The 8312-nt window shown below is 41.9% G+C and overlaps 1 protein-coding gene across 1 annotated transcript in view; it reads left to right on the top strand.

The window, feature by feature from the left end:
• Nucleotides 1-267: 267 nt before the first annotated feature.
• LOC135473810 (transmembrane protease serine 9-like) overlaps nt 268-8312 on the top strand; it is a 29014-nt gene continuing 20969 nt past the window's right edge. The window contains exon 1 of the mRNA XM_064753716.1: nt 268-1253. Within this exon, the coding sequence (XP_064609786.1) occupies nt 572-1253 (682 nt within the window). The 5' untranslated portion in view covers nt 268-571. The remainder of the gene's footprint in view (nt 1254-8312) is intronic.

The following is an 8312-nucleotide window of genomic DNA, read 5'->3' as shown; positions in this document are numbered from 1 at the left end:
GATGTGTTGTTGCTAAAGCCCCGTCGAGGCGTGTCATGCATGTGATGCAGATACGGGCCCCAGGAGGGCTGTTTGCCACAGTCGTTTGAACAAGTAGCCCATCCGAAGCTAAAAACAACCCGGGACGCGACAGCGGATGAACAAATAGCCGCGATCTCATACCGCCAACTGAGGCAAACACTGCCAACAACTGCCAGTGTATTGGGTATGCCAATACGGACAGCCGTAGACTCTAGAGTAAATTCACTTTTAATGACTCAGGATTTTATAAGATGTGACGAGGCGAATAGCTGGCGAAGAGAGTTCAGGAACAATGGCAGTGGCCGGATCGCAGCGGGCCTGATCAGGAGAGGACACTGGGCCAACAAATCCGACAGTCTTCCCGTGTCCCCATCCAGCCTGCTTCTGTCTGTGATATATACCTCTCCCGTGCTAGCTGTTCTTCTCTCATCCGGGGTCCATCTGCTTTTCTCACTACAGAGGGAGGCCTCGTTAACTTACCTGGATTTCATCGCCCTTAGCTCGCATCTCAACAACCCTCCATGCATCTAGACTGTGCCACTTTAGGATCATGAGGAAGCCTAGAATTTTACCTTTAGCTTTATGGACAATACTGATTCTTGTGACTTTATTATCCATGACCAATGCGTACCGATCACATGCCTCTCCTAAGCCCCCTTGTAAATCATTAGAACTACACTGGGTTAGGCATGCTTCAAATTGCTCTGTATATTACTGCTGTGGATTTGGTATACCTTATAAAATGCAGCCTTGTCCAGAGGGGCAAGTTTGGTCAAATATGGCCACCAATTGTGTTCCGATGGGTTCTAGATGGAATGACTGTCCGCGGGTATCGGGCAATGCCAAACCATCTACAGCCGCTCCACCTACAACCCGACGCTTCTGGACTTCGCGACCTCAGAGGCCATCTACCAATAGACGCCCTAAAACGACTAGAAAACCATGGACGACTACACGAAGAACACCTCGGAGAACAACCAAACGGAGAACTATCACGACAACAACAACACCATCAACAGCCACTACCACTACTACGACTACGAGAAGACCAACTACCAGGACGTCTTCCACGTTTGTCCCAACCCACGGGTTCACATCAGAGTCAGCGGCGGGGGAGTGGACCAGGTTTCATAATAGAACGACTGGTCCTCCCTCTACCTCATCCTTTACGAATGGCGTGGCATCCACGATACCAGAGAAAGAGGATAAAGCCACATCTTCTTTCATTGGAGGTAAGTTTGTTCTGTCAGCACTGTTTATCATAAATCTTCGTGCAAATAAAAAGTCAGGTGGTCAGGTGTGTTTGGTTCATTGAAGTGATACAAGTATAGTTTCATGTGCTACGCGTAATTCGCTACTTATTAAGCATTTACATGAAGAGTTAGAACAAAACCGTAACGGAGATACATAGACAAGCGGCCGTATATCACCGGCTACGTGTTACCAGTTGGCAAGTTTCACAGTAGTAACTGCTCTGGTTTTACAAACTGTGCTGTAAGCTTATTTATAATATCATAAAGAATTATTGCCTTTTTTACCTTTTAAACAATTAAAAGAAATCTGGTTGGTTTCTATTTGTGTGTGAAAGTCAGTAATCTTAATCTTTTTAATCATATACGAAAACTAATATCTTGGCACGACATGTCTGCTGCCAAGCTGTAGGATCTCAGATTTTGTCCTGCATCTTAGCTGCGTTTTGTGACGCAGACAATTGAGAAGCTGGTGGCAGATTTGAAAGTACACAGAAACATTTCATGTTGCAATGGGAACCAATTCTACATTTAACACACGTCATCATCCACAGTAACACGGTTGTTTGTGTTTGTAATTACAACTCTGTGTGCTGGGATAACTGCTATTCATAGGGTACTGCTGCCCTATTACCTTTGTCTATTAGGGAACACAGTGACATGGATCGTTTATCCGGTATACACCAAAGAGTTAAAGAGCTTGGTTCTTTGACTTTTCCAACTCTTATTCTCTTTCTCAGCATCAGGGAGTCGAATTCTTGGCCAAACATTGAATAGGCAATACACGGCCCTTAAGACCGATGATTTTGTTCCATAAGCCTGTGTACGCAGTGACGCGTCTGGGAATGAGGTAATACAGCCATGGCCGTATACTCTAATGCCATGTAAAAGCAATGGATCATCTTTAATAGTCCGTTCAGACCATCCGTAGGTCGAAGTCAAGGCCAAGTAGGGCTGCGTCGTCCTTCGGCTTGGAATGCCCCATTTACGACTTTCGAGGACGATAATTAGAGGGCAAGGGGGAAGGAATTAACTTTATCTGATTTGGAAAACCTCTATGGACAACTGTATTTACCGTCACAGATATGGGAGAGTCAAAGGAATGTCTTGTCACTAAATCTGTTTGTGTTAAACCATTCGAACAAACCATTGATAGCCCTCAATTGACTCGAATGAGGAACTCATGGCAAAGGTCATCTCCGATGTGGGCCTAGCCCATATGAAAAATGCAGAGTGTAACGAAGAGGAAATATGTCACTCCTTCTAGATACACGCCAGCAAAGAGGAATCTCCAAACATACCTTATTGAATTTCCTTTCATCTCTACATATATGCCAATGATCTTGTTCCTTGATATAACCCCAGGACAATTCCCACATATCAGAAACGAAAGCGTACTGAAAATAACCCATATGAGACAAAGAAGTCCTGCCAAACATCCCACTCCAGATTGTCCGAAATCAATACATTTGGAAGTAAAATAACGACAAAAACAATGTAGTTATTTTATTTGCATTGACTTTTCATTATTCGTTTAAAATAAATTTTTTGCTCGAATTTAAACTGCTCGATAAAGTTGTTCTCTTGGAACAGTCCCCTCACACTGGATGCACTGTTTTACTTGCGCTGCACGTACTTTCGCTAATTCTTGTTAGATCTTGTGTACGGATTGTCTTAAATTTGCAAAGGCTTAATTTCCAATTAACAACACTTGGTTTACATGAAGTGAGTTTTAAGAACAATCTTGACAAGATGTACAGCCAACTCTCAACAGATCTTCACTCAGCGACAGTAAATTTGCAATTCCGATTGTCCCTCTCGTTCAAAGTACTTGACGTTTACACGCAATGTGCGCCACCCATTGCTTTCTAAAGAGCTTTACAAATCGACGCCAAGCGGAATGTTTTCCTAGCTACGAGGATCCCTAATTTTGCCTTCATTGTCATTGGAGCCGCCATGTCCAGGACACAGACAATTGGGGGAGTAGATGACAGATTTGTAGGTACACATAAGGATATTTCTTTAACAGGGGCTGTCTGAAGTCTACATCATATCACTTTGGACGATCTGTCGAGCTCAAACACGGTTGAGCAAGATTTTGTCAGCCCACACCGCCCCTTCTTTCTGATTTTATCCACGTCAGCATCTCGATCATTTTGAAAAACCGCAACAGATAAAATCGCCTTACTGAAACCTGTTCTGAAAAAGCGGCTGTCCCAGAAGTATACTCCTCTATAAGCCATTGCTTATAACTATCCCATATCAGGCCTGTATTAAAACGATCTTGACGGAAATTCTGGGCTTTGTGGGATTCGTTGTATTTTTGCCCACCGGGACTAAATATAGATTTACGCATTGAGACTGTGAGCTGTGAATATAGAGAGCATCCGTGAGCATCGCCTGTTTTCTTGTCAATGAGAGGGGAAGAGATGCACTATAGCGACTGTTCCTAGTTAGCTCCGTGCACGCAGTAAATTGAAGGGGTACGATTTGCAGGAAGGAGCTTCGAGGCAATCGATGAGGAGGCCCAGGTGGTGATCTGTTTGTCCTTGGGGTCTACACCCTGCCTAGCGTTCACACTTCGTTGGCTGCTACTCAGTGGCTGCACTTCCTCCTCGTTCATCTGAACACAAAACCTGCGATTTATCCGGACGTCCTGTATGGTCGTCCAATAACGTATGCCTCTGTCTCTCAACATGGATAGATATACGACACGCACAACGCTGATTCCTCCAATGTCCTGTGGGGAGGTCCAACGGTTCTCGTGCCAACAAACGAACAGGGACAACAACAGGTTAATCGTAGCATTCTCAGATCACACCATGCATTTTCTGGGCTGTGTCGTTGCATCCTATCGCAGCAAGGCGTTTCGTGAGGTATTTACACCAAACAACCGGTAGGCCGGCATAAGCCTTGTACACAGTTCCTTGCAGTACAGAGTTAATATGTTTCCACCTTAGATCTTAAAACTCTAAACAGGTGACCTATTGCTGCTCGCTGACATTCGTGGGTCAATTGCTTAGAAGGGTGGACTCCGGAAGAGGTAATACCTCCAATTGACATTTTTGCCCACTTCTCTGCCTTTGCAGAATGAACGAATAGTTTAGTTTGACGGATAAAATAGGTTAAATATCTAGTATAAATATATACCCCGCAAACTTCGCGTAGCTGTCCGGCTGTTGACTGATAATTGATTCGAACAACATTGTCACCAGAACTCACCGAAGACAGCAGAGATAATAAGAGCTAATAACCTATTCTTACCAGAGCCAGAACGTTGTGAAATTTTGAGAAAATTTTTCCAACTTGAATGGTAAAAAATAGAATATCTATAGCAAAATTCATGCTTCGCACGTTGGATTTTACATCGCACGCAATATTATGGATATTTGAAGTTATTTTCGCAGGTATGAGTCATTCGTCTTTTCTTCATGGACAATAAAGCCAGAGCAACGACGACAGAGTGAATCTTGCATTCGTGTTGAGTTAAATTTTCACGTTGGATATATGATCAGTTAAAATCAGCTGAGATACATATTCTGATTATTGATAACTTAGTAATTAGTAAAACTAGTAATTTACACAATTTCATTCATTCATTCATTTGCCTAGAACAATCCTTGTGTCTTTGGAAACTCTTTGGACTTATATGCAAGATTTCGTCTGACTGTTGCATTTTACATACTTCCTTTTACTCTTGAATGGTTTGTGTTGAATATTCTGTGAGAAATTCATCTTGCGATTATAAGCCTGGAAAGACTATTTCGAGTGGACGGCTGGTATACGAATGTCTGTTTTGACACCCACATTCTCAATTAACCTCAGATAGGGCTTTATTTGACCTGTTCATATAAAAATTTAAGTATTAACAACGTAATCGCCATTACAATTTATCACATACCAGTTTACTCAAAACCAATCCTTTGTGCTCTAAATTTCTCCAGTATTACGATTTCGATAATGATCACCGATTGACCTTGAATCTTTTATTCTTACATGCATGTCCCAGACAAATATTTATGTTCCACTCTTGTCCCTCTTTTTTCCAGTATGTAACGTCAAACTGGACATATGAATGTTAATGAAATAAAGTAAAACATGGTAACAGATATAAAGTTGTTCATCTATGCGTCGAAGCAGACAGTCGTATATCAGCTATCAACCATGATGGACTTTCCATGTCTATAATAACGCCAGCTTCCAAAATGACGTAATTGTGATAGTATATGTAGAAAACTTATGCATCTGAAACAAGTCTTATGTAAGTGTAATTCTGATTACTAAAGCTAATGAAAACTTATGGTTACAAGAGTTGCTGAAGTTCAGAAACTACACTAAAGCAAACAAGAATGCAAATAATTTGTTTTTCACAATTCAAACATGCATTATGGTTGACGAAAAATATAAATGATACATGCATGTTCCGACGCCTAGATTTACGAGAAAAGTTACGACAAATTGCTTTACTAAGTTTTGTGTCCTGTTGTACACATCCAGTTTAGCCTAATTCACTTGACCTCACGAGCCAAAAAATTCTGAGAATAGTTCCCTGTATTAAGCTGTTATTAATAGGCTACATGTTAAAGACATATCTTGCCGTTAAAGACATATGTCTTTAACATGTAGCCTATTTATAACAGTTTAATACGGGGAACTATTCTCAGAACTTTTTGGCTTGTGAGGTCAAGTGAATTAGGCTATATTGGATCCCGTTATATAGGCGGACAGCGACCTACATGTGGACGATCCATACTGTTGAGAAAGATGCTTGTGGCATCTTAGTACCTTCGTCACTCAGATTTGTACTTTGTCATCTCAGTGACTGGTCCGATGATAATTGTTTAATATTATTTAAACAGGTGTTGGCTAGCTCGTTGTCTTAAGCGTCTTTATCACTGCAACAAGTCAGTTAAGGATACCAGTGAGGTATTATTTCTCATTGCTCGATAGTTTACATGAATTGTGGTTCTTTTGATTCCTCCGCCTGTTAACATGACCTCAGTCGTACAGATGACAAATTCTTGAGAACTACGTTAAACACCAATCAAATAAACAAGTAAACATCGTCAGCTGGCGACCAAAATGGAAAGGACATCGGATTAAAAAGGCGCTACCGAAAAGTTTGGGCTCGAATTCTTCCAACTGAAAAAAATGTTCGTTGGTTATACCCCGGTCAATCCTGTTGTGCTGTACAGGGCTGGGAGCAAACTACCTGTATCCCATGAAAAGCCGACAGGCTAGCTACACTGCCCATGCAATCCATCACAACACAGTGGTGCTTGAGAATGAGGAAGCCGGTGGACATGTGTGAAGAGCAACCGCCTCTGTAGACCTTGTCCAGCAGATCTGCTTGTGTACACATCGCCTTAGTCTTTGTTTACTCGATTTCACGACAGGGTTTATGCGTGTTATCCATTGGTGTCGGCTGAAAAAAAGGCCAAAGATGCTACTGTGTTAATCCAGGCAACCCCACCACATACTGTCCGCAAATATTCTCCTCCCCCACTCCTCGGACCACAGGCCTAAACTTTTAGCCGACCATTCCACGGGCACGCATACCTTTCTCCCATGACACTCTTGTGTGGTGTAGCTCTTTACACATTTTGCATGAATAACTGTGGTGCTTAACGGTGCTTTCAACTGCATTTTAAAAGTACTTGTGGGCATTTATGAGCCATAACGACATTGCTCTACATCTCGTGATGCTTACCTTGCTCGATGTAATTAACTAAAGATCAAATAAATGATGCATAATAAAGAATGCATTAAATCCATGACCACCCGTAGGCTGCTGCCAGATCTTCCCATTTACGACTAGTGAAGAAGCCGGCATAAGCTGGACTTGAACTAATAGCGGCTGTGCTGGCGTGCTAGCCCCTTCGGCTGTTTATTACATCAACATGATACTGTTATGATCTGTTTCAATCAAAGCGTAATTGAGAAACCCATATTTGTATTCTTCCTGGAAATTATTCATGGACTACGAGTTTGTAATATGAATTGGATGCCATGACTAGAATTCCCTGACTAGAATTCTAAGAAATCTGCAGACTGCTTCACTTTGGCATGTTTCCAGTCTTACTAACTATTTACATGTTCTTTCTCAGATATTCCTTTGGGAACTTTTGTCATGAGCATGTAATAAGCACGATAAGTTCCAATGTGGAATGGATCCTCTACAACCTCATTAGCAGTACTCCTCGCCTCTGACCATGGCTGTGTTTTCCATAGAAAACTCTTAGGAACCCTACAGACCCATGGGCCAAAGGCAGGGAGATTCCCCCTAGCTGTCGTAATCACAGATTGCTGTAAAAAAAAAAAAAAGCAAAGCACGTGTTGGATCTTCGTGTTTCCAATTCGTAATGATTGACGTTGTGTTCATACATTTCTGCTCAATACAAGGGTGCCTTGTGTGAGGCAAATGCAGTACATGCCGCCTGAGAAGTGTTCAGGCCTGAACTCAAAGGAACAACCCAGTTTTTTTTTATTATTCTGCTCTGGTCGTGACCTAGTTACCTCAGCCAGGTCTCGTTCCAGTCATGTGCTAGCTATTTGTCTGCAGTCTCTTTTTGCAATGTTTTGCCGCACAATCTTGGAAGCCAATAAACCTTTCACGTGGACAGCGAGTATGAATGATGCGAGATTAATTCTCCCTCGGCAGTACATGTTGATTTGTGATCATGTCCTCACAACACCTTTCTGTAAAGAGGTTTAAGCATTTGGGTCAATGGCCACGGAGTACAGCGAAGAAAGCAAACATCGTGCCAAGAGGCTCTCTAGCTCCCGTTTGTCCGCTTTGTTGTCTCAAAGAAGAATTTTATCAAGTATTATAATCATACTGGCATTTTTTGTAGACAGTTTCCCCGACTATGGTCTATCATGCATGTACAAACTAGTTTCTAAGTGCAACTACAACGAGGACAAAAATGTTCTTTTCAAGGGCAATAAAATAGTAATGTTTCACGTTCAGAATTTTGAAATACCTCCGAATAAAACACTTGAAGATTATGAACGTTTTCGGGGATGTGCAAACAGATTTTT

The sequence above is a fragment of the Liolophura sinensis genome, chromosome 8 (assembly GCF_032854445.1).
Source record: "Liolophura sinensis isolate JHLJ2023 chromosome 8, CUHK_Ljap_v2, whole genome shotgun sequence".
Classification (NCBI taxonomy): Eukaryota; Metazoa; Mollusca; class Polyplacophora; order Chitonida; family Chitonidae; genus Liolophura; species Liolophura sinensis.
Note: the sequence above shows the minus strand (reverse complement) of the source record. Positions and strands in the feature narration are given on the sequence as shown.